Source organism: Aricia agestis, chromosome 4 (genome assembly GCF_905147365.1).
Source record: "Aricia agestis chromosome 4, ilAriAges1.1, whole genome shotgun sequence".
Lineage (NCBI taxonomy): Eukaryota > Metazoa > Arthropoda > Insecta > Lepidoptera > Lycaenidae > Aricia > Aricia agestis.
In genome coordinates this window covers 19,411,057-19,435,854 of record NC_056409.1, presented here as the reverse complement: position 1 = coordinate 19,435,854, position 24,798 = coordinate 19,411,057, and the positions used below count along the sequence as shown (strand labels likewise).

At 38.3% G+C, this 24,798-nt stretch overlaps 3 protein-coding genes across 6 annotated transcripts; 1 reads left to right on the top strand and 2 right to left on the bottom strand.

The window, feature by feature from the left end:
* Positions 1-155: 155 nt before the first annotated feature.
* Positions 156-9,301, bottom strand: LOC121726582 (putative FERM domain-containing protein FRMD8P1). Of its 2 annotated transcripts, none has more exons than XM_042113998.1 (11): positions 9,121-9,301; positions 8,801-9,015; positions 8,370-8,543; positions 7,756-7,995; positions 4,360-4,525; positions 3,980-4,141; positions 3,388-3,573; positions 2,627-2,756; positions 1,731-1,871; positions 1,226-1,343; positions 156-541 (listed from the first exon to the last, which is right to left on the bottom strand). In XM_042113998.1, the coding sequence occupies exons 1-11, from the start codon at positions 9,249-9,251 to the stop codon at positions 360-362; spliced, it is 1,845 nt and encodes a 614-aa protein (XP_041969932.1). In that variant the 5' UTR covers positions 9,252-9,301; the 3' UTR covers positions 156-359. The 2 variants fall into 2 exon arrangements, with proteins under 2 accessions (XP_041969932.1, XP_041969933.1); XM_042113999.1 differs by having other exon boundaries at positions 8,370-8,495.
* A 275-nt stretch (positions 9,302-9,576) lies between these two features.
* LOC121726587 (SAYSvFN domain-containing protein 1) lies at positions 9,577-10,972 on the top strand. Of its 3 annotated transcripts, none has more exons than XM_042114006.1 (3): positions 9,577-9,646; positions 9,943-10,125; positions 10,420-10,972. In XM_042114006.1, the coding sequence occupies exons 1-3, from the start codon at positions 9,581-9,583 to the stop codon at positions 10,783-10,785; spliced, it is 615 nt and encodes a 204-aa protein (XP_041969940.1). In that variant the 5' UTR covers positions 9,577-9,580; the 3' UTR covers positions 10,786-10,972. The 3 variants fall into 3 exon arrangements, with proteins under 3 accessions (XP_041969940.1, XP_041969942.1, XP_041969941.1); XM_042114008.1 differs by having other exon boundaries at positions 9,596-9,615; XM_042114007.1 differs by lacking the exon at positions 9,577-9,646 and adding an exon at positions 9,653-9,821.
* Positions 10,973-13,771: 2,799 nt separating this feature from the next.
* Positions 13,772-23,118, bottom strand: LOC121726581 (post-GPI attachment to proteins factor 6). The gene is made up of 5 exons (XM_042113997.1): positions 22,694-23,118; positions 20,118-20,366; positions 16,630-17,763; positions 15,794-15,993; positions 13,772-14,485 (listed from the first exon to the last, which is right to left on the bottom strand). Exons 1-5 carry the CDS (start codon positions 22,965-22,967, stop codon positions 13,922-13,924), a joined length of 2,421 nt encoding a protein of 806 aa, XP_041969931.1. The 5' UTR covers positions 22,968-23,118; the 3' UTR covers positions 13,772-13,921.
* Positions 23,119-24,798: the final 1,680 nt, after the last annotated feature.

Sequence of the window (24,798 nt, the reverse complement as noted above, 5' to 3'; positions counted from 1 at the left end):
TGGGAAACATTTGTTTTTTTTTTATCTTTATTTTATAAAGGTCATACATCAATAAGATTAAGCCGGCCAAAACATTTGTTTTTGTAGATGGAATATAATTTATTACATTTAGATTTTTTTTTGTTTTCTTGTAAAAAAAAAACCCGTAGCAAGGAACATGAAAACTGTCACCCATATCATCTTAGAACGCACAAACTATAGTGCCGATTGTAACATGTTTACTGTTTACATTGATACTGATCTGATTCAGCGCTGGATCCAGACATGTCAAATACAGGGTCCTTGCCTACTTCGATATTCCTTGCCTACTCCATCCGCTGGCATCGATAAGTCATATTCCACCGCTGGTTCCCACTGTGTCAATGTTTGGGTAGTATCCATGACGGTTGTCGAGGGTGTAACCCACCCCAATCCCCAGCCCCACCGAGCAGGTTGCCTCGCCCGTCGTGGGTTGCCAGCGCCAGCCGGGAGAGTTTGTTGGCGAGTCTCCGTTGAGGAGAGTCAGGTCTGGATAGCGGTGGGAGAGATATACTGCCGGAATCTGGAAAGAAATATTATAAATTGAGTTCGTATATTATAAATCGAAATAACTTAAGTTTAATCAGTGCGATAAGATCAGGGATTTAATTATCTTGCCTTAAATCTCGTATCGTATGTAATAGAGTAAGAGCCCACCTTCCTTCGTGTCGTAAAGCTGAAAGTTTGTTTACCTGTTTGTGACCTTTACAGAGGTAATAACGACCAGCAACTATGGAGTTTCAGTCCTAGTTACTTTAGGAGGTATCCAGTTCTGAAGGCCAACCTGACCTTTGAGAACGAGTAAAGCTCAATTTCATAAACTATATTCTTCGCGGTAAGTGGAGGAACCTCGTCTTCCAGTGCCGGACATTGTTGACAGTTGCTACCCACTGCTAGACATACTCCATAGTTGCTGGTCGTTTTTACCTCTGTAAAGGTCACAAACAAGTGAAACAGGTAAACTTTCAGCTTTACGAAACGAAGCAAGGTTTGGCCCTCGCGAGCTCTTGGTCTATAACCAGTCCAAGTATTAAAATAAAATTCGATATACAGAGACTTGTACCAGAGACCGGCTCAAATTTTTTACAACATGCTGTTTTTGGTAATTCGTGGCTTTTCTTCTTATATTTTTAGTAACGGTTCTTTGCTTCACCTAATCCAATATCAAGATTCCTGTAAACCCTGAAACCTATTTAATAACATTTACCGGAGTGATAGTCATAGTTGGCGTGATCACTAGGCGTCTCCTGGCCGAGCCGCTTGCGGTACTCGCCCGCGAAGTGCGACACTAGCGTGTCCATCATCACGGCCTGCTTCGAAAACACCTGGAATAGAAGACATGTTAAGAATTCTCATTGCGTTTTAAACAACAGCGGGACTGTGCTGTGATTGCGGACACGTGAAGAACTTTTGATCTAATTGCGGAAGATGCGTCTTCTTTTTGGACTGCAGGCATAAGTGCTTGCTTAGACACAGCGGGTACCGCGCGGTTCCCGTGCAGAAACCGAGCGGTTAAGCGTGAACGGTGTAATACAACGCCTTTGTCATAAGCTGCGAGCGATTAAAACGCACGGGTCCAAACCACGCGGTTCCCGCTGTGTCTCAACGAGCACTATTAAGTGAGACTTTTTATGGGTACTATGTTTTTCCTCTACAGTTTTTTGGGTCTAGGCGTTATTACATAAGGCAGCTTATTACCACATGATACTTGCCTGTAGTATTTTAGACACTCGTAATCCGTTCTCGACGACCATGAACTGCAGGAACAGGCAGGGCAGGCAGTCCTCGTTGTCTTCTGACGGCAGACCGATGTCCCACGACAGCTCCTCGTATAACAGCCCCAGTAGCACCGTCTGTAAACAAAAAAATATATCCAAAATGTTGCAACTTATGACAATTTCCTTTCCAAAACATGAGCGTACTGCGTAGCTCTTAACAGGAGTAGTTTTCATTTCGACGACACGCAAAATGATATATTGATGCCATAGATGGAAGAGAATATAAAACTGTTTAAGCAGCAGAGAGGATACAACAGGGGCGAGAGAAACTGAAAATAGGTATTTGAAAATGTATTGCTGTCTCACCAATCTCAAGTCTCCCACCGCAGAGCGCGATAGAGACAATACGACAAAAGTTCTAATAAAAGAACAGAAAATCTTCGATTCGTTGTCCGCTGATTCCTTCTCCAAAACTTAACCGTTTTTTTTTGTATATTCTAGCCAGTTTTGTTTTCTGGGTGTTTGAACACAGAAAAATCTGGCCACTTTTTTGGGTTTTTGGACGTTCTTAACTAACTAACTTTTATCCAGGGAGGTAACAGGGGACAGCGTTTGTATGGAAAAACGGCGGTGTGGAATCCTCTTAAACCCCAATTTCACCAACGTCTTGTTAAAAGCTTGTTAAAATGTCTGCTCTTTCATTCATAAGAAAAACGAAAGAGGTAATGTAATAAAAAAAAACTGGTATGTGCTTTAACATTTGTTGGTGGGCTAAGTCTGTATTCTTTCAAGGCAGTTATGAATTTGCAATATTGCAAGCTTTAAACTATGGCGATCTCAAGACGGTTTTCTGTTCAGTATATTCTACAACAGATGGCCAAATATCTTACGCTCTCCGTGTCGTCAATGACGTAGACGCCTTGGTAGTTGATGGCGACGAGCACGGGGATGTCCTCGTGCGTCAGCAGGCTGGTCAGGCTGCGCACCGGCTGCTCGATCTGACCTTGGAAGAACGCAGCCCTGGAAATGCAATCAGAAATTTTGGGTAAGATGGATGGATGGAGGAGAAAATTTATACCCTTGTAAGTGGCATGAGTCGAGACTACATAAATGGAAAATGCCGAGATCCTGGGGCATCATCCTGTATGTATTGTAATTAAACCTCCACGCTCGCGAGTAACAAACCTACCTACGATTAATCCATGCCTACGATTTATCCATTATTACTGTTGGAATGGGTCAATAGACCTAATCTGGTCAAATATTCCTTCAAGCCCAATAGGAGCAACGGTGATCGCGACAACAATAGCATTTCCTGGAATCCGCGATCGAAGTAATATAATATTATGTGCACAAGTTGCAAGGTAGGTATCTACTTCAGTTAGGTCATGCAGTTTGTGAGATACGCGGTTATGACTTATGGCTCTACATATTGTGAGCATACCTTGTTACCTACCACATGACGTACGTATCAGAGAAGTTAATTCCTAGGCAGATGGGGAACCTATACATATTATAGTTCGGTCGTGTTACGTCAAACCCAGCCGACAGATCACAATAATTAATATTTAATTGACATGATCTGATCAAATGACGTTGGTATGTCAACTGCCTAGGATTCAATTTCCTCGATGGTACATTTAGTACTCACCCATAAGTAGGCAGTGTCCTTGTATGCGCGAGATACTTATGCCTCAGCTTCCGTGGCGGCGCAGCGGGCGGGCGCTGCGCCTGCTCCAACAACCGGGCTTCGGGGCTGCCCTTCCGGCCCGCCGGCAGCAGCCGCGCCCAGCGTCCGGAGCGCGCGTGACGAGGGAGGTACTTGTCTTGTTGTTCCCTGGAGGATGGAGTTAGGAGATGGATGTGTTACTTCAGAGTCGTTAAGTTACGGTATCACCGCGCAATCGCCCTAAAATTACTCGTAAATACAGTAGTTTAGAGCAAGTGCTTTTCAGAGACTCATACCTTCTCGTGTACTACTTACACGGCACTGAGCATACAACACAACATACGCGTGTAGCGTGCTGCGTGACTCATTAGTTTCGCGTCATACAGTTTTGACTTTTGCTGTATGCAAACAGCATAATAATTCACTGAACATTAAACTGTTTCCTACCATTCTTAACGCGATATTCGTGGCTTAAATCAGCTCCTTAACGCAAATAGACCTCAGTCTAACTGTCGTCTTTGGCACAGAAGGATCATTGATGCATTTCATCAGAAAGGAAGCTGCGGAAACTCACCTGAAGAACTTGGCAGTATGTCGGTGCGGGTCATACGGGCCCAGCTGTATCCGCGCCTGCAGGCCGCCCAGCATCATCGCCTGCGCGCTCTCCAGCGGGTACCGCCCCGTCACCACGTTGTACCGCGCCTCCTCGTATAGCAACTCCTGGATGCGGGAGTCCCTGGGACATGGGGAAAGTTTTTGTTGGTTAAATCGGTCTTAGAGACTTGAAATACCAAAGTATTTTAAGCCACCATTTTGGCATGGTTGTATTTATAATATTATAGTAGATTTTTATGTTTTAGCTAAAAATTGTTCATTTCAATTATTGTCTTTTGCACCATGCACGTGAAGAGAGGAGTCACTCGCTCCTTACATCCTTTTGAAGCAAGATCTTACTTGATCCCCTCCTCTAGATGTTTGGGGAAGAAGATGTTCCTCTGCAGGCGCAGCACGGGCTGGTCCTTGGCCCGGCGCGACTCGGAGCCGTGCCCGTACCGCTGCAGCAGCTTCTGCCAGCTCGCCCATATACGCCACGGACAATTGTGCGGCTTCAGCTGGATTTCTGGGGATAAATGTGCGATTAGAGAATTCGATAGGGCAAATAGCGGATCTACATTTTAAGGCGACGCCTTGATAATTTGGATGTAGCGATGTCGATTTTTCTCAGCAATGACTGAAGCTAAGAAATTAAAGTTCATTGTCAGTAGTCATCATGTCTTTGTCTTTGAATTACCCATAGCATAACACGATTGGTCAACTTTTATAACACAGAATAATCAATCAAAAAGACCTCCGTAAAAAAAGGGATTCCTATTTTGCCAACAGAGGAGAGTGATTTTGATTTTGAAGCTTTCAAAATGTGTACATAGATTGGTTCAAGCATACACTTTAATTTGCTTATATGAAAAGCTTATATGAAATGTATTTAGGAAAGTGGGAATGTAGACCTACCTACCTACCCACCTACTTCCTTTGTGTGATAGAAAATTAATACAATAAAAAAGAAGTAAGTAGGTATCTGATCATCAAGTAAAAATTATAATATTATGCTAGAATAAGTGAGTAGTACTGACCTTTCCTGTTCAACAGGTAATTTAAACAAAGACAATTCTGGAATTGTTGCATTACTATTAAAACACCCAAACACACAGCAATAATATCTATTACTCCTGCGATTATGATCGGACATTTTTGATTCGTTTAGCCGTGGCGCGGCGTGGCGCGAGCGTGCAGCGTAAAGTGTTAGCCCCGACTGGTAATGCCGAAATACTGTCCGAGATTTTGTTGTGTGCCGTGTGGCGACGCACTGATACTATGGCGTACACATACAAGCCGCGCGCGGTGCCTTTGTATGAAGATAACTTACTTTCCCTCCTTTTACTATGCTTTGAGTCCCGGGTAAGGACATATTATAATACCTACGAATAATAAAAACTAAGGAAACGTAACTCCCATACTTCAACCGTTTTAAATTTGGCTCCTTTTCGAACACTAAAATATGGCCGTGTTCGTCGGCGTAATTTTTATCGCATTCGCTGCAAAACCTAGTTATTGCGCATGTCCACATCATGTCATGCCATGGCAACGACAACTGTTTACGACTTGACATTTAACTCAATTGCAATTTGTTGGTGGCGTTGCAATGAACAAACCAGTGGGAGAGCCATGCTTTGGCATGAATGGGCCGGCTCGCCCGGAGAAATACCACGCTCTCACAGAAAATCGGCGTGAAACAGCGCTTGCGCTGTGTTTCACCGAGTGAGTGAGTTTACCGGAGGCCCAATCCCCTACCCTACCTTCCCCTATTCCCTTCCCTTCCCATCCCTACCCTCCCCTGTTACCCTATTCCCTCTTAAAAGGCCGGCAACGCACCTGCATCTCTTCTGATGCTACGAGTGTCCATGGGTGACGGAAGTTGCTTTCCATCAGGTGACCCGTTTGCTCGTTTGCCCTCTTATTTCATAAAAAAAAAAACAATTAAATTTTTAAATTTTTCCAAGTGATCCATATCCATATTTTCCAAAATAAAATAATCAAACACTCTATCATAGTGTTAAATAAATTATTTGTGCGGCTGTTAGACAATTTAGGCTTATGTATTTATGTTTAGCTTTTATTATTTTAATCATGTATAAACAATTAAGACGTTGTTTACGACTTGACCAGCAACTTGTTATGGCGTTGCCATGACATCTTTTGGACATGCGCAATAAAAGGTTTGTCCAAAAATACGCCGACGAACACGGCCTATGACAATTCAGATTTTCGCCAAGGTCGTATCCCAGGTAACGTATCATAATATTGCGCGTCGGACGACAGCCTGCGCGGTTATTGTCATTGTCATAGTTATGAAACAAATAATTGTCAAAAGCGGATAGTATTATGCAGTATACACCAAGCACATCTACTATCCAGAAGAAACGAGCACATAATTATTATTTTAAAATCAAACATTTTCCTCTGATACTTAAGACATCGATAATAATCTATATCCATATTATATATAAAACTCAAAGGTGACTGACTAATTGACATAGTGATCTATCAACGCACAGCCTAAACCACTGGACGGATCGGGCTGAAATTTGGCATACAGGTAGATGTTATGACGTAGGCATCCGCTAAGAAAGGATTTTGATAAATTCCAACCCCAAATTCAGGGTTCAAATAGGGGATGAAAGTTTGTATATAATAATACTTTTAAACGCAAGCGAAGCCGCGGGCAAAAGCTCTTAATATATAAAACTGATGAAATAAGAGGGCAAACGAGCATACGGGTCACCTGATGGAAAGCAACTTCCGTCACCCATGGACATTCGTAGCATCAGAAGAGATGCAGGTGCGTTGCCGGCTTTTTAAGAGGGAATAGGGTAACAGGGGAGGGTAGGGATGGGAAGGGAAGGGAATAGGGGAAGGTAGGGAAGGGAATAAGGTTGGGGGATTGGGCCTCCGGTAAACTCAGTCACTCGGTGAAACACAGCGCAAGCGTTGTTTCACGCCGGTTTTCTGTGAGAGCGTGGTATTTCTCCGGTCGAGCCGGCCCATTCGTGCCGAAGCATGGCTCTCCCACTGGTTTGTTCATTGCAACGCCACCAACAAATTGCAATTGGGTTAAATGTCAAGTCGTAAACAGTTGTCGTTGCCATGCCATGGCATGACATGATTTGGACATGCGCAATAACTAGGTTTTGCAGCGAATGCGCTAAAAATTACGCCGACGAACACGGCCGACATGTAAATTTAATAAGACAAACACAAAGAGACCAGCTTAATTTTATGCAAATATCCATATCTTTTTTAGGTCGACAAATATACAAGAAATTTAAGCATAATTTTAAACAATTCACTTACAGATGAAAGGTTATTCCTGTATTAAAAGTCGTATCTGTATGAGTTCTACACCATTTCATAGGGCATTTAGGCATTTTAACAACAAAAAAATATTGTAAAAAGCTACGTAAAAAGTAAGTAAACAAACCTATGTAAACAAATTGTAAAATGAGTTTGACAAAATTGTCATGTCAACCTGGTTGAATGTCACTCGAGTATAAATACACGAAAAATGTGTACCGAACACATGCATAAATATGCATGTATTCGGGTCACATTTTGTAGCCTTTTGGTGCACTTTTTTTGACGGAGTTACTCTTCCTTAGTTTTTATTATTCATAGTATAATACTTTTCATTCGGAAAAATGTACGGTTCGCACGAATTTTGGGGGTGTCATCTAGTCAATAATAATCATAAAGTGTATCGAAATGAACCCGCTTAGTAACAAGAACATTTCATACCTAACAGCGGGCTGCACATCCACAACGAGAACACATTGGCCGCTAAACTCCTGGCGCTTGGGCTGCTCAGCCCCAGCTCCTCGGTACACAACACGGCGTTGAGGAACCGGGACGCCGTAACGCAGGACGGCACCTCCTCCGAGCTCATCTCCACCATGATAGCGGTGCGCGACATAAGGTAGACGCACGTCACCGGGTTTGACGTGCCGGTGGACGATGAGGTCGTGCTGCCGGATGAACCTGGGGATGATTTATAAATTATAGTAACGCATGTAGCGGTATGGTAGTGGTTTGATGATCGGATCGTACGTGGATCGGACGTAGTTCTTCGGCTAGTCTGATTTTTATCGTATTCCTAACAAATTAGGTTGAAAATTAGGAATTTGTTGTAAAAACTATTTATGAACAAGAAAACAATCCTTATGTTTTCTTGTTCATGAATAGTTTTTGCAAAAAATTCATGCAATTAATATATAGATATAGAATTAGACCTCCAACGCCTTTGCGTTGAAATATTGATGATTGAGACAGAGTCTCTATCAGAGGAGTTTTAATTCCAAATTCCCCTCAAAAGCAGTAGTGGAACGACGAAGGCGTTTTCTGGATTGCACTACCTGGTAGTGGCGGCGATATGGCGCTAGAGGAGCTACCGCCGCTGGTGATGGGCTCCGTGGTGCTGAAGGAGCCGGCCGCTATACTGCTGGACGCTGTTTGGTTCGAACAACTGCTGAGATTCGATCCTGAAACCGTTTTCGTCTGGTCACTGGTTTGTTTCAAAGATTGATGCTCTGTTAATAAACAAAAACCCAAATACATTTTATTGCTTTCATCAAAATCTGGCTTTATCAAAGAAGAAAATCCCACGAAAACATTTGATCCTTGCACCGTGTATTTTCTAGAGTTATTAACAGGGGTTGTCTATTAAATCGCCTTTTAGATTGATTCGTATCAAAAAAGCTATGGAAAAGATAAACATCAGTTAAAAAAACTTCAGTTAATAAGGTTGTTCCTAATCGAAACTACGTCAACTGCGAAATATTCTTACCCATAACACTTTTTTCCAGAGAGTCCGAGCTGTTACTCTCTTTGGAGTCCGGCAGAGGTTTGTGCGGATCATGTTTGTCCCACTCCTGGTGTCTCCCTAAAGGGCTATAAGACAGATGAGGCAGACGCTGGGAGACAGAATACAGGTGTGCGTTCACTTCAGCCTGGAGTTTCTGACTTTGGACGCTGTAATATTCTTCGCGTGATCTGTACTCGCTGAAAAGATTTTATGTTATACTTAATTAATTTTAATAAAGACCTTACGTCTAAATTCCTTCGTTAAAAAATATAAAACAGTCTATACTAAAATATTTTTCTTACTTGAACTGATATTCTGCTTGAATAGGATAGCCTCGTCTAGAATATTCAACTGGAATTATAGTTATATAATTTCCACTGTTCTGCACGTTAGAACTTTCCCCGTAAGCGCCCATGTTTACTTGATATTGCATTAAAATATCGAGAAAATACTGCCCTTTATTTTCTTGGGTTGGGAAATATTGATCGGTTTTCGCGCCAACCAATGAGAGTTGCCACGTTAAAATAAATAAAAATCACAAAGTGAAAGTCAAAAGTATCCTGTATCATTGATGAAATTAATTTTATTATTTAGAATAAATAATCTAGTTTATGAGAAAGTTTAGTTTTCTTATCTGATTCTTAACGAATTATACATTTTCATTTTAATTTATACTGTGTAAAATAGTTTTAAGTATTTATTTTTAACACTGGTAATAAATACGTGCACTGTCATTTGCGTAGTCATTTGTCATTTTGTCAAATGTCAAGAATCAGCTGTTTGTTTTGGATGCCAAGGTGGCTATTGAGTATTGTGGCTATTTATTTGGTAAACTAATTTTTAACGAAAAGTTTAAAACATTGATTTTCAGAGTGCTTACTCATAACGAGGAAGTGTGATGAATCAATGTTGTGTTAATGTGCACGAAAATGTGTTCTTGAAAATCTGATAAGCAATCTAGCTATTTGCTTTTGAAATCTGCATCAATATTTTAATTACTAAGGTAATACATATAACATAGTGCAACTAGATTGTTGAGGAGGTTGCCTTATGCTGCTGCTTCTAGCTGATAATGCGTTAAAATTTTGTTATTGATGTTTTATCTAAGATCTTATCAATTCCAGGACTGTACAATATTTGACCAAATGGAGGCAAAGCTAAAAGAGTACAGAACACTTAAACGAAGAAAAGAATTGATTGACAAAACCAAGGAGAAGTTAGAAAAAACTAAGGACAAAGTTCTAGATTTTTTAACCCCCAAAATGTTTAAAGACATGGAGAAAAGACAAGAAGAGGAAGTGTTATTGGTATGAAAATGTTTTAACTTTTTGCTTTACTTATAACAAACATTAAACAACACATTACTGGTTTCACCAGTACTTTATCAACTTTGCCTTGATTTAATGCAATTATTTTTATATATTTACTAGCTGTCCTGGTGAACTTCGTGTCACTTAAAAACCTTCCCTGGACTTCTACGAATATTTTAAGACTAAAATTAGCCCAAGCCGTTCAGCCGTTCTCGAGTTTTGCGCTTAGCAACACATTCAGCGACTCATTTTTATATTACAGAAGTATAATGATATTCTTTTATATTTCAGTTGGAAGACGAAGAACATGAAGAAATTATGAGAAATCCTACCATGGAAGAGACTGTAGAGGAAATCGAAGAAGAACCAGAAATAGAGGAGATTCCAGTGTCTTGGAGATATGTGATCACAAAATGGACAATAATCCTTATTATATGGCTGGCACTTTATGCATACTTTTTAAAAGTACAATTTGGTGCTGTGTTCTTTGGGATATCTTTGTTAGTATTTATATGTGTGAATACAAGAACTAGGCCTAAGAAACGGGGTGAAGTATCTGCATATAGTGTATTCAATAAGGGCTGTAGGAGTATAGACGGTACAACAAAAGCTGAAGATCTTCAAAAGCAGATGTTGTATGGTGGGAGATTGTTTTAGGTTTAGGTTAATTTCAATAATTATTATTAACTAGTATTTAGCAAACATCAATGGGTAATGTGTTGTAAATATTTATTAAATTATTACTCATGTAAGTAAATTGTTATGTTCATAATAATTATTCCATGAAGAATGTGGAATCTTGCTCAACACCTCCATCGTGGGTATCGCAGACGCCAGACACAATAGATTTTCAATTGTTATGCGGCAGCCGGCTGCCGCTTGGGGATTGATGGCTGATGGTTTTAAATAATTATTTATTTGCTTCTAAAACTAAAGTGCACCAATTTTAAAGAATTTGAATACAATAAAAAACAAGGAAATTGATTTTTTAAATATTTAATTACATAAACAAGTTTACAACACATTTAAATGACACATAACATTGTAACTTGAGATTAATAATAAAAACATGTTAGTACGGGAGCCCTAGAACAAATTTTTTTGTGATTACTAACAAGCTAATTTTTGTGAGTTACATTTTGATAGGATTAACAACATTTTTACTTTCGAAAAATCGCGAAAGTGGGAGCTAACAGAGATAGAAAGGATTTCATACTTTGACTTGATGGTCCTAAAATATGGATTGTTTTATTTGTAGGACAAGGTTACTCTTAAATTATATAACTATTAACCTACCAATATACAAAAAATCAGATGGTTAGGGTTCCGGTTCTGCAATCAATAAAACTTGGTTGACTATTGTACCCTATTGTAGCTTGTTAGTAATCACAAAAAAAATTGTTCTAGGGCTCCCTCACTATGTTTGTAATGTAACAACAATATAAGCAGCTATGGTAACACGGAAAATAAACTATTTTATTAAGTTCTATCCACTATTTCATTTATAAGTTAATTTATCATCTATTTATAAGTTTTTAAATAGACTATAGCCTCTTTTCATAATATTGTTTATTGAGAATAATTACCTTTTACTGTATCTGTAGTACCTGTAATGTACAGTAGAATCCAGACATCAATGGGTTCTCAAATCTTCAATATTCATAATATTAAAGTGTGTTATTTCTGTAGAAAAAGGAATCTCGAGAACTATTAGTAAATTGATTGAACTATAAATAGTAAATTGTTAAAAGAATAAGGCACAGAGAATATATAATTATTAATATTTTATTATGATTTCCTATTATTATTATTACAAATACTTAATTTTTTACATACAAGTATTATTATATTTTTAAAACCAGTTTCATTTCTTATCATGGATATAAATAATTAAAACCTTACATTTAATTGAAATGTTACATTACTTTGTGCAATGTATCCATTTTATACAACAGAATATTACAATAAATTCTTATATAACTTGATATTGAGTTAGGTATAACAATGGTATGTAAATGTTATTGTAACATACAAATAACAGAAGTATGAAAACATTGTTTTATTATCAATTTAAATTTTAATAAGGAATGTGTAACAAATTATATAATATATTTTCGTACTCACATAACCATGATTCACCTAATAAAACATAACGATGTACTGGCGTGTAACACATGCCGAGTAAGCACCAATTTGGTAGATATGGTTTCAAAATGTTTTATTTCTTGTTGTTATGTACATTTATTATCATAGAAAGTTTCTTTCTTTCTAATAAAGCTTGATAGGTTAAAATATCTAGGAAGCAAATAATAAGATGTAGACTTAAAGCAATAATAATTTGGTTGAACCGTTAAGCCTCCAGATATATGGTTTAGCCAGCCTTTGTCATAAAAAAACAGTAAAATATGGCAGTAAGTGAATATTATTAATAAGCTAAACTTAAATTGTACAAAAAAGCTGATAATTGACTATATCGTAATTATGGCAAATGTTTTATTATAAGAAACCATGAGTGCATTCTAGTAAAAAGCATTGAGTCGTAAATTGTAACACACACAAGACAGAATTACTTAATAACTGAGTATACATCTTGTGTTCTAATAATGGTGAGTGTTTCAAGCTATGAACTACATCCAATAAAAAGCATAAGTCTTATTGAACAGAGAGACTTTTTGTGAGTATAAAGTCTTAAAATTAAAAACATAGTAGTCTTTGTGATGTACTAACAAATTTCTCATGCCCATTGCCCACGAAACATACTGAGATATAAATTATACAGTTTGTTCAAAATTTTACAATAATTCTATACTGTCATACTATCCTCACAGTATTGACATTTACACCATTATGAGAATAAAATTTAGGTTTTTCATTTATACATGCTTAAAAAGCAATATAGCGAAAAACCAAATATAAAATTAAAAAAAACTTAATACCATGTACTTAGTCACAACATCATATTATAATTACGTAATTACATACATATATTGTTTTATGCCTCCTTGGAGGCACGTCTAAAATAGGTATGAATTTAAAGAATCAATTCTTAATCTTAGGGCACACAAAAGTTATAATATTGTTCTTCCCTGACTAGTAGCAACACATTTCTCTTATATCTAAATTATATATTACAAATAAAATCGTATTACTATAATAACATTGTCATAACATTTTTATATTCTTTAGAGAATAAAACTTGTAGTGCACTTTTAGGTGCATATTGAGGAAAAAATAAAGTAAAATTAACATTAAAGTAGAAATTACAAACTAAAAAAAGTTTGTAATATGTTGATATGGCATAACTAAACAGCCAAATAATATTACTCTTTATAATTCAAGCACCTTGGAAAATTTTTTTATTTTTAAATTACACTATCACAAAAACAAACATCATCCAATTTAGGAAATTTCAATTTAAAGAATTTTCCTTATTTTAAAATAATATTATGTCCTCGTTTATTCTGTAGGGGAGGGAAAGGTGCTAATTTTTTAAACTGCAGCCATTATAAAGTTTTGAAAAAGAAAATATATCCTGAAAATTGCTTATTTAGGTTAATTTAACCCACCATGTGAGAAATCTGATTTCTATACCATGATAACTAGACACATGTCGAAAGCCTATACAAGCTTAATCTGACACGCTCGAGCTTATTCTGAAATCCCCTCTTCCCCTCCCCAACTATTACCATATAACAATCCTAAACACAACAGGGCTAGCTTTTGGAGCTAGCATAATTCTTTGTTCAATAGGCTTTCTTACACTAAAAAAAGTGCCCAAACGTAGACTATAAACCTAATTGGACAACCGGCCGGACGGATCTGAGTTTATATGATTTGAGTCCCCTGTATCTCTCGACAGATTAAAAACCCTCCAAAGAGGACCCTTATAGTACTCTCTGTTCGGTAGAAACGGGTTCACATTCCGTCTCTTACCATCCGGTAGTAAAAACACCACGCTAATAGCGACTATAGCATGCCATATGGAATGTACTATTTTATAGTTCTGTTCGGTCTGCAGAAACGCGTAGCAGATCAACCCTATAGACACTAAAACTAGGCCGATCGGGAAGTATATGGAATAGTAGCTCCTTGGGTAACGCCATCGGTTGTTAACTCTATAGTAGATATACCAGGAGGCCAGAAGTATCGTACCGCCCGTTGCTACGGGGAGTAGGAAAGAGAGGAAAGAGTGCATGTTCCATGTGGTGAATAGTGCTATCACTATCGCACCTACTAGTTGGAGGAAATGCTTGGTGGGTACCGTGCTCATTGCGATGAGCGTCATCCAGAAAGACATGAGGCCGCAGTAGAAGTCGCCGAACTGGAGCACGTTGCCGCGTATGATGCAATAGGACACCTGCAATATATAATATTAACTTAATCTATTACCAAACAAGAAAAATATGCATAATATAATTTAAGTGTATTAATTATACAAATAAGTTACACAATACCCCGATCGAAGCGGTATTAATTTTAAATTAAAATATGAAATAGCAGATATTTTAATTTAAAATTAATACCGCTTCAATATACCTAGTTCGATCCATTCAAACAACAAAATAATTCTGATAAATTCAGGAAGTATTTCTTTTTTTTTAAATTTAATGACTATGTTGTAATTAAACGAATGTTTTGATATAAGCCCCATACAGGAATTATTATCTGTCAAACTTTTCATTAAATTGAAGTCTCCGAATGCGGCCGTTAGGCTTCATTTCCACCAGAGATGTGTTGCGACTTGCGAGGAATGTGTTTTTAAGAACCAATAGCATCGCCGCGCTGAGCGAGATCACGGCAAGCTCACGTCAATGAAGCGATTCTATTGGTTCTCAAAAACACATTCCTCGCAACACATCTCTGGTGGAAACGCAGCCTTAAACTGGTACGAAACAACGGAAACATGTGTAACTATATTTCACTTGACTGGTATCAGAAATAAATGAGTTTTGTAGAAGTAACACTAGATAACGCAGTTTTTTTAAATGAAATAAGGGGGCACACAAGCAAACGGGTCACCTGATGGAAAGCAACTTCCGTCGCCCATGGACACTCGCAGCATCAGGAGAGATGCAGATGCGTTGCCGGCCTTTTAAGAGGGAATAGGGTAATAGGGGAGGGTAGGGATGGGAAGGAAATGAAATAGGGGAGGGTAGGAAAGGGGATTGGGCTTCCGGTAAACTCACTCACTCGGCGAAAAACAGCGCAAGCGCTGTTTCACGTGGTATTTCTCTGGTCGAGCCGGCCCATTCGCGCCGAAGCATGGCTCTCCCACGTATAAGTATATCCTAGTATTTCAGTAAAATATCAATACAGTTCCAATTCAGTCCGGATCGCATTAAATAGCTAAATAGTATGCCCATATTATATGTGAAAGAAACGCCAAAAGAGTAATTTTGTTAACCAATCAGAACAGGTTTGATATTTTAGTAGAATACCAATCTAATCGAATAATAAAATTTAATCGAATCTGTATTGATTGCGCAGATTCGACGTTTTCAAATAATAATTTTACCTGCGCAGGCGCATCGCAGGCGTGGTAGAAGGTTGAGAAGACCATCGTGAAGGCGTATATCAGAGCCTCGGAATAATACATCCGTATTATAGCGATGTACACGGATAACAGAAACAGAAAGTTACTAAATACGTTAAATGATGATTTTACCTGCGCAGGCGCATCGCAGGCGTGGTAGAAGGTTGAGAAGACCATCGTGAAAGCGTATATCAGAGCCTCGGAATAATACATCCGTATTATAGCGATGTACACGGAGAACAGGAACAGCAAGTTACTGAGAGTCAGCAGTAGTACCGACACTATCATGGCAACTCGGCTGTCCATTCTAGAGTCATCGGAGCAGTCCCAACCTGAAAATTGTGGAATGGGGATTACAATGATTTGCGTTTGATAACATTACATATTAATATTGATAAAAGTAATAACTACTATGATTCATGTGTTAATAAAAAACAATAAGCTGTTGATAAATGAACTATCCAATTAACGGTATTTGGGGTATGGTTCTACTAATATGTATTCTGTGGTACGGTATACATTTTGAATTTGCCACCAAGTGATTTGTAATAAAATATAATAATCATAATCTAACCTAAGCTTTATAATGAAGAATATCTATACTAATATAATGAAAGTGTGTCTGTCTGTCTGTTACCTCTTCACGCCCAAACCCCTGAACCGATCTTGCTGAAATTTGGTATGGCGGTACTTTGAGTCCCGGAAAAGTACATCTAGGATACTTTTTATCCCGAAAAAATGCACGGTTCTCGTGCGATAAACGAGTTTTGGCGCCACGGAGTTGCAGGCGAAGTCTAGTTAATAATAAAGTTCTAATATTTTTATTGATGTAAAGTATTATAAAATGTGGAAGTTTATTTGTCCATCAACATCTAGCTGCTTTTAAATTATTTTTAAGAGTAACTCTAAAGCGAGACAACTCAAGGTAATTTTTTTGCAAATTGCTAAAATACAACAGTAGATCTTACCTCCATATCCAGCCGAGCAGGAGCAGTAAGATATCACTAGTCCACTGAAGGTATTCCAGGCACAGTTGCCATAGTTGCTGCACTGCCCACTTAGACACGACGCCGACGATACAGACAAAACCACTGTCGCGTTACATCTACTAGCTCCTTCCCTCGTCGAATTAGAAGAGATAACATCATCCTCTCTATCCGTCTTTGTCTCCACGTAGTATTTAGTACCGTTGTGCGACGTGCGACAAGGACAGACGACGCTGTCGCAGAACATCCGGAAAGAGATGTACCAAGTCCCACTCTCAGGATACGGAATGATGACCTTGTCGTAGATGGAATCGGAGTCGGTGCTGTTGAGAATGAAGTTAGCTGGTTTGACGTGGTCGTTGAATTTGCAGTAGCCGTTATCGAGAGGAATGCTCGGATGACCAAGGTTCAGGCATATCACCACCTTGAAGAATTGGTTGTCCTCCGTAAATGTTAGGAGGGAGCCATTCACTAGTTCTCTCTTGTATCCCATGTAGTATTTTATGCCCATTATTAAGCTGACATCGATCGCCAAATTCCCCCCAATATCTACGAACTGGTTGATACTAAACCTTAGAGTTTTCATCTCGTCTGAAGTTAGGTTGACCAAACTCGTAACGTCCTGGATATCTGTTGTGGGTAGTCCATAATCGAATGTGAAGAATCTGTCTTTGTCATCCCGCATCAGATCTACCAGCGTTTGGTTCTCAATATCGTTGAAATCTGGAATGATATACGACTCGCAATCTGGTATATGAGATACGTTGCCTCCTACGCTGTCGACGGTGATAATATGAGTGGACGCCGGATAGGAAAGGAATGTCAGTTTCTGGGACGGATCCACGTTGGGATCAAAAACGCAGTGCAGAATAAAATCTTCGTCAGTCGGCAAGCTTTCCGCTTGTATTGTAATGAATACTTTCTCATCGTTCGCCGTTACGTCCTCCACTTTAAAATTGAGGGTTACCGGTTCGATTGCATCTCTAGTTTTGCATTTGTAACTGGCTGGTAGCAGGTTAACATTGATATCGTCGTAGCAGCTAATGTAGCGTGAAATCTCATCTTTTTTAACTTGCAAATCCGTATATAACAGCGTATGACAATCGGCTACTAACCCTGGAACATAAACAAAGTAATCTAATTAAATATGTACCCATGATGGTCAAGGCCATCTGATAATGGGACACCATTGTTACCGCTTGCCCACATTTCCCGTTTTCAACAATAATCTGTATAGTTTCTATTGTCTTTCACCTAAACCCACTACTCGGTTAGTACCTAATTATTTCCAATGCAAAATTCTATAGATTACCATTCGAACCTTATCTAAGGACCTATAGATTTATAAATGGAACGCTTCATATTATTTGCCTTCTCCAAATGCCAAAAATCAATAAAATGGCGTTTAAGTTAAAATTTTAAACATTAAAATATCAGATCTAATCTAACACGGTCTAAGTTCAGCATAGTAATACAGCGAAGGACGTTGCCAGATTTATTGAATTAGACAGCGTGTTGCACACGACGGAAGCAGCACCAATCAAGGCAATGTGCACATCGAGGCCAAACGGCACTCTGCCGCTTGTTTTATTAGGACTTCAGTTAGAAACGATTTGAATAGCACTAACATAGGAAGGCATCAATAGTGCGATGACCGGCGAATAGGTTGACAAAACGTACATAGATATAGATATTATGTACTATTATAATTATAATGGAATTTGATGATAAGAAATATGAAAGATACTCGCGATTATTATTTATGTTGTATGACGTTAGACGTATTCCATTCATTATCTTTACATATTATATGTATTGACTGGTACATAATATTATGAGCATCAATAGTGTTAATTCCCACGACTCTACACCTCTACATATCATTGACAAGTTTTGGTGTACCTAACAGAAATACTAACAATGCCTTTTGTTAAATTGTTGTCGTGGTTTAGTACATACATGACTGTACCTTTGTTAGTGCCTTGATCACACCTACCGAATGGCGAGTCAGTGCTCTCGGCCGAGCACTCGGCATGTTTAATATGGATGTGAGGATGAGCGGGCAGCCGGGCACTGTCTGGCCACTCTACTCGATAGGTGTAATCAGTCCTTAAGAGGATACCCCATTACTTATCTATGGATTTCCAATTGTGTTAGTAACGCTATAACCCGATAACGTCTGAACCGATTCTGCTAATTTTAGTCTTAAAATAATCATTGAAGGACTTCAAGGATTATTTTAAGACTTAAGGGAAGGTTTTTAAGTGACACGAAGTTCATCGGGACAGCTAGTACTAAATAATGTGGAAGTAAGTATAAGCTTGACTTCTCGCCTTTTCTGAAACTTGAGATAAAACCGCTACTCTTTAGCTATACCTAAGATAAAAACGACCTAGATTTAAAAGTATAACAGCCTTTTGCGGTCTAGGTACCACAGCGCTAGACTCTAGACGTGAAATGGAGCCTACTTCTCTCATCTCTCAATCGTACTAGCAACAATCTAAGGTTAATTCCTGGTCTTGCCTTCTTTTTCTTTACAACAATGGACGAGATAACGTGACATTTAATCCATGATTAACTTTAAACCCAGACTAGCTAGTGCATGCTAACTTTTGTCGTGTGAGTTGTAATACTATGACTATAGGTAGTACGTCCCTCGAAGTTTTAAATGGTAAATCAATTACTGTAAGTGCAATACCCCATTGAGAAAGTAGTTGATACTTGATAGATTCGTTTTCAACACACGCCTTATACAGCAAAACAGCTTGAGACACGCATATTTTTATATGTATTAGGTAATAGCAACCGCCAAGATGAACGCATTGGGATCGAAACGATTGCTAAACTACCTGTGTAACATCAAAAAACAGGCCTACGATACCGCGAATAAAAATTAAAGCTAAAGTACCTTACTCGGGTACTTGTACTATTATCTATTCTGTGCTCGGGGACTTCCCAGAATCGTTCGTCGTAACTTTTTTATTCTTTATGCATGATGTACATAATCTTGTGCCTGTGGCCTTCGGGGCCTTACCAACAAGCGACGTTTGCTAGTTTTCTATACCCATTACCCACAAACTAGATACCGAAAAAGGACTTAGAAATTGTGAAAGAGGCCTAAATCTACTGTCTATTTCACTCACGCCATTACTATCTAGGAGTATCAAGGTCTTTACGGGGACCTGTGGAAAAGAAACTCCTCATTATGCGCGAGTAAGACAAATAGCAATATTAGGCTTTTGTCTTGTGACAACTCTACATGTTTTTTTTAAACGGGCTTTGGCCCACCGCACAATCCCATCGCTGTATCTCCTGTGTCGCCAGGATCGACAACCACGATGGTTGAATACACCACGAAAACCCTTTGATATGATCTCAGGGAGCCCGAGGGAGGTGACATGCTAAAGCTATCTTGGGACCCGCAACGAAATTAATCAGAAAAAGATGTTTGTGACCATGAAAATACAAACCTTCCTGTGCCACCTGCTGTGTCCTGGGATCCTCCCACTTTATATACACCAGGCCATACCACGTCCCTGGCTTCGGGTTTAGTAAGGAATACGTGGTATTGGTACCATCTGATAACAGCTCCAGGGTATGTATCCCTGGTCTTTTGGCTGGATCTATGAAGTCCTTCGGGAAAGGATACCCGTCGGGATTGACAGCAGGGAAGGAGCCGTGCTTGAGTTGGATTACCACGTCTTGGGGGCTGCAGGACCCTGAAATTAAATGGATCGATGTAGTGATAGAGCCATGCTCCGGAACCTACACGCAAGTTAACTTGAAATATAGAAGACTTTTAAAACGATCCCAAATATGCAATGCTTATCTCAATGATTTGTTAATAGTTATAGGCATTTACATTTAAGTCGAACGACGTATACCTGCTCTATATTCTCGTAAACATCGTAGTAAACTGCTCCTTAGGGACAGGAATAGCATGTATCGTGTCACGTGTGTTCTGTATAAGTAACGGTATCCATGTAATTAAGCACTTGTTAAGTAATTGGCGAGTCTTTACTTGTGTGACGTCATGTAAGGCATTGTAAGGTGTGCCATATTGATTTTTTTTAATGAAATAAAGGGGCAAACGAGCAAACGGGTCACCTGATGGAAAGCAACTTCCGTCGCCCATGGACACTCCCAGCATCAGAAGAGCTGCAGGTGCGTTGCCGGCCTCTTAAGAGGGAATAGGGTAATAGGGGAGGGTAGGGATAGGAAGGGAAGGGAATAGGGGAGGGAATAGGGGAGGGTAGGGAAGGGAATAGGGTAGGGGATTGGGCCTCCGGTAAACTCACTTACTCGGCGAAACACAGCGCAAGCGCTGTTTCACGCCGGTTTTCTGTGAGAACGTGGTATATCTCCGGTCGAGCCGGCCCATTCGTGCCGAAGCATGGCTCTCCCACGTATAAAATTGATATTTGATTTGAAACCAATCCGTATAATGTTTGTATTCAAAATCAAACTGTAAGTATACTTACAGTATTCAAAATTATACATAATTTTGAATTGAGAATTTTCCACATGGCTAATATTGACAGTCGAATAATTTACTGAACTACAAGCAACCAATTTGTACGGTAAAAATACATGTCTCTCATTGGATATGTTACAGTAATAATCTCATAAAACATACTTCGAAACATCGAGACATTTTGAGATCAAACAGTGGCATTTGATTTAAACTTTTGTCGGTCGCGGTCGCTTACGGCAAGAATTGGCAAGTCACCTTTACATGACGGAAATAACAGACCAGGAAAAAGGCTTAAAATATTATATATTATTATGTAATAAATTAGGTATAAGATTTAATATTACGCGATCATTTCGTTTCATGTTCACAAATGCAAATTATATTTTTTATATTCTATTTTTGCTAAGTCCATTGGGAAAGGTAATAGGACTGATTTTTCAAGTCTTCTCTACATCGCCACGCAGTAGCGGCGTTAGGTGGCCGCCTAGGGCGCCCGCGCCGGTTAAAAAGGGGCGCTGAAGGCAAACAAAAGGGGCGCCATATTTTTGTTACACCCTGTATATATATACACATATATATATACAAGAATTGCTCGTTTAAAGATATAAGATATTAATAACCTTTCATTCAAGAAGCGAGTTACATCTAGTTTTTAAATCTACAATTTTCTGTCATTATCAACTTCTGTGGACTACAACAGACCTCATAAAGAGAAGATTTTAGGTAAATTTAAAGGCTTACTAGTAAGTGCCTTTTTATATTATATACTAGCTACTAGCTATTTGACCGAGCTTTGCTCGGTATTTGATAAAACACAAATAAAATGTCATTTTCTAAAATGATTCCTAGCTAGATTGATTTATCGCCCCCGAAACCCCCTATATACTAAATTTCATGAAAATCGTTGGAGCCGATTCTGAGATTCCAATTATATATATATATATATATATATATATATATATATATATATATATATATATATACTAGAATTGCTTGTTTAAAGATATAAGATAATATGTCAACGTGTGTCCTATAGGAGTGGGAGTCAGACTGAGGCATGAAGGGTTCCATGCCGTTGTAAAGCAAAAATAGGCAAAAAAATGTGATTTTTAATCAAATATTAATTTTATTTTATTTTAAGTACTTATTTGTTGCTATAGCGGCAAAAGAAATACACAATCTGTAAAAAATTCAGAAGTCTAGCTATAGCAGTTTTTGAGATACAGCCTGGAGACAGACAGACATACGGACAGACATCAAAGTCTCACTAATAGGGTCCCGTTTTTAACCTTTGTGTATGGAACCCTAAAATCTCTTTAGCAGAGTTTTAAATATAATTATATTTCAAGATAATAGGATAGTAAGTATATGATTTGGTGCTCAAAAATACATATGTTATAATCATGCAAATCCACCAAAATCAATACATAAATTGTTAATCCCCACCTACACATAAAATATTTTTTAGACTTGCAGAATATTTAAATATTTAATTTAAACTCATTGATGTTTTAGCCACGACACGATAAGACTTTCAGTAGTTATTTTAGTACAATAATTGATAAGGCTTACCGATATTATTTAAATGCAGTTCCTCAGATTGAAATATGAAGCGGGCTTCGCTTACATCATTATCTATAGGGTAAGAAACAATTGAAACACTGCGGTAACTTCGAAACCGATACACATCCAGGCCGACATGTCTCGTCACTAAATGGTAGTCTTTTAATATCACGGGTTTAGTTTTCGTTAGTTGCTCTATTATTCTCCTTTTCCTCTCTTCGGCTTCCTTATCATTGTTGCAGAAAACAGAACACACTAGGATCAAAACAAGGTAAGTTTTCATTTCTTCGCTTTACCGTTTTTATAACCGTTAATATACATTTATAAATTATTGATGGTCAATAACTGAGCATTGTCTGCTTGATATCAATTTACAATAATATTTTATTTTATCACATTATCAGTTTATTTAATTTCGAGGACGGCGCGGCGCAAGTGAATTTTATTTTGAATTTGACAAAATAGCTAGGTACCTAGTACCTACTGAGCGAATTGACATTAATTGACAGAGATTGTGACATTGACCATTGTTTTTTTTTTTGGCGTTTGGCGTGTATTTTGCCATATACAAAGTCAAAAAAGTGAAGAAAATTAAAAGTGGCAGCATCGTAGTGTTTTTATAGTTTGTGCGTTTTAAAGGGCCCATTCACGGCAGGACTGCACGGCAGTCCTGCATTGAATGGGCCTCACTGATTGGTTCACACTCGGTGTTGCCGGCCGGAAACTCCGAGTGAACCAATCAGTGAGGACTGAGGCCCATTCACTGCAGGACTGCCGTGCAGTCTTGCCGTGAATGGGCCCTTTTAAGATGATATGGGTGACACTTTTCATATTCCTTGCTACGGGTTTTTTTACAAGAAAACAAAAAAAAAACAAAATGTAATAAATTATATTCCATCTACAAAAACAAATGTTTCCTATAATTGTAAATGAATAAAAATGAAAAGTTGCTAAATGATAACTTATTAATATAAAATTATAAATTTTAACTGTGAAAATTATTGTTACGAAAATATTTGAAAAATGTCAGATGTATGAAATGGAACTTAAGCCAATAGAGATTGACACTGTTGAATCGAAATCAAATTGATAAAAAGGGCGGCCATTTTAAATCACCGGCGCGGCGCCACTCTGAAACGTCAGTACGAAATCGATAGTATCGATTGCAATTCCTTTACGAATTGATTCGATATTTTTAAATTATCGATTAATTTTCTTAGGTAACTTCCCTACTATTGTCAATTATAATGTGTCACCTATATCATCTTAAAGCGCACAAACTATAATATCACTAGGTATTCGCTTTCAAATCAATATAATGCCGCGGCCGCATATGCGTAGTGCTTCGAAGTAATGCTCGGGCCACAGTAACGAGAAATGCTATTAATGAGGAGCCAAACTAAAAGCTCGAAGTAGATGAAGCTACCAGTGACTGACCTTTGTTTACTACAAATGAGTGGTTGCGATTTTCTATGTTTTCTTTGTCTTAACGATCTTAAAATACCTATATTCTTTGTTTACTGTGAGTGAGCTGAAAAGTGAGCTTCGTAAGAAAAATGCGTCAGTGGTGAGCAAAAAGCCGATCTGAGCGAAAGGTAAACATAGTAATATTTTAAGGTTATATTTCTTATTTCACAATTTGTTTAATGCCCGTTTTCACTAACGACACCTAAAATTTAGGTGTCCCTTAAGGGGCACCTAACGCAAGTTTTGTTTTCAACGAAGTTTAAGTAACACCTAAACCATTATAAATTAGGGGATGAATTGACAAGCCCGTAAAACTTAGGTGACGTATATTTTGATTAAAACAACCTATTATGCGATTCATCCGCCAAACCATTAGGTGACCCTTATAATTTAGGGGATGAATTGACGACCCCGTAATACTTAGGTGACGTATGTGGCAACGACGACGATGTTAGATGACGGTTGCCTTGACAATGAATCTGTTATCGAATGGCCGTCTGATATTTTACTTGTAAAATAGTGAACTCCCATAAATATCTTTATATTTATCTATTAAAGAAAACCGCAATTAAAGGGAACAAAGGGACATGTGGACAGAAAAAGCGACTTTGTTTTATACTATGTAGTGATATACGTCACCTAAGAGT

What these genes read in the sequence shown, in the direction of transcription:
- LOC121726581 (XM_042113997.1), bottom strand. Translation starts at nt 22,967, where the DNA reads ATGAAAACTTACCTTGTTTTGATCCTAGTGTGTTCTGTTTTCTGCAAC. An exon ending in ACAGCAGGTGGCACAGGAAG is followed by an intron (nt 17,764 to 20,117) that starts GTTTGTATTTTC and finishes TTTATGTTCCAG; the next exon opens with GGTTAGTAGCCGATTGTCAT. An exon ending in CCTGCGATGCGCCTGCGCAG is followed by an intron (nt 14,486 to 15,793) that starts GTAAAATCATCA and finishes TATATATTGCAG; the next exon opens with GTGTCCTATTGCATCATACG.
- LOC121726582 (XM_042113998.1), bottom strand. Translation starts at nt 9,251, where the DNA reads ATGCAATATCAAGTAAACATGGGCGCTTACGGGGAAAGTTCTAACGTG. An exon ending in AGGACACTGCCTACTTATGG is followed by an intron (nt 2,757 to 3,387) that starts GTGAGTACTAAA and finishes TTGCATTTCCAG; the next exon opens with GGCTGCGTTCTTCCAAGGTC. An exon ending in CAACTATGACTATCACTCCG is followed by an intron (nt 542 to 1,225) that starts GTAAATGTTATT and finishes ATTTCTTTCCAG; the next exon opens with ATTCCGGCAGTATATCTCTC.
- LOC121726587 (XM_042114006.1), top strand. Translation starts at nt 9,581, where the DNA reads ATGTCAAGAATCAGCTGTTTGTTTTGGATGCCAAGGTGGCTATTGAGT. An exon ending in GTATTGTGGCTATTTATTTG is followed by an intron (nt 9,647 to 9,942) that starts GTAAACTAATTT and finishes TATCAATTCCAG; the next exon opens with GACTGTACAATATTTGACCA. An exon ending in AAGAAGAGGAAGTGTTATTG is followed by an intron (nt 10,126 to 10,419) that starts GTATGAAAATGT and finishes TTTATATTTCAG; the next exon opens with TTGGAAGACGAAGAACATGA.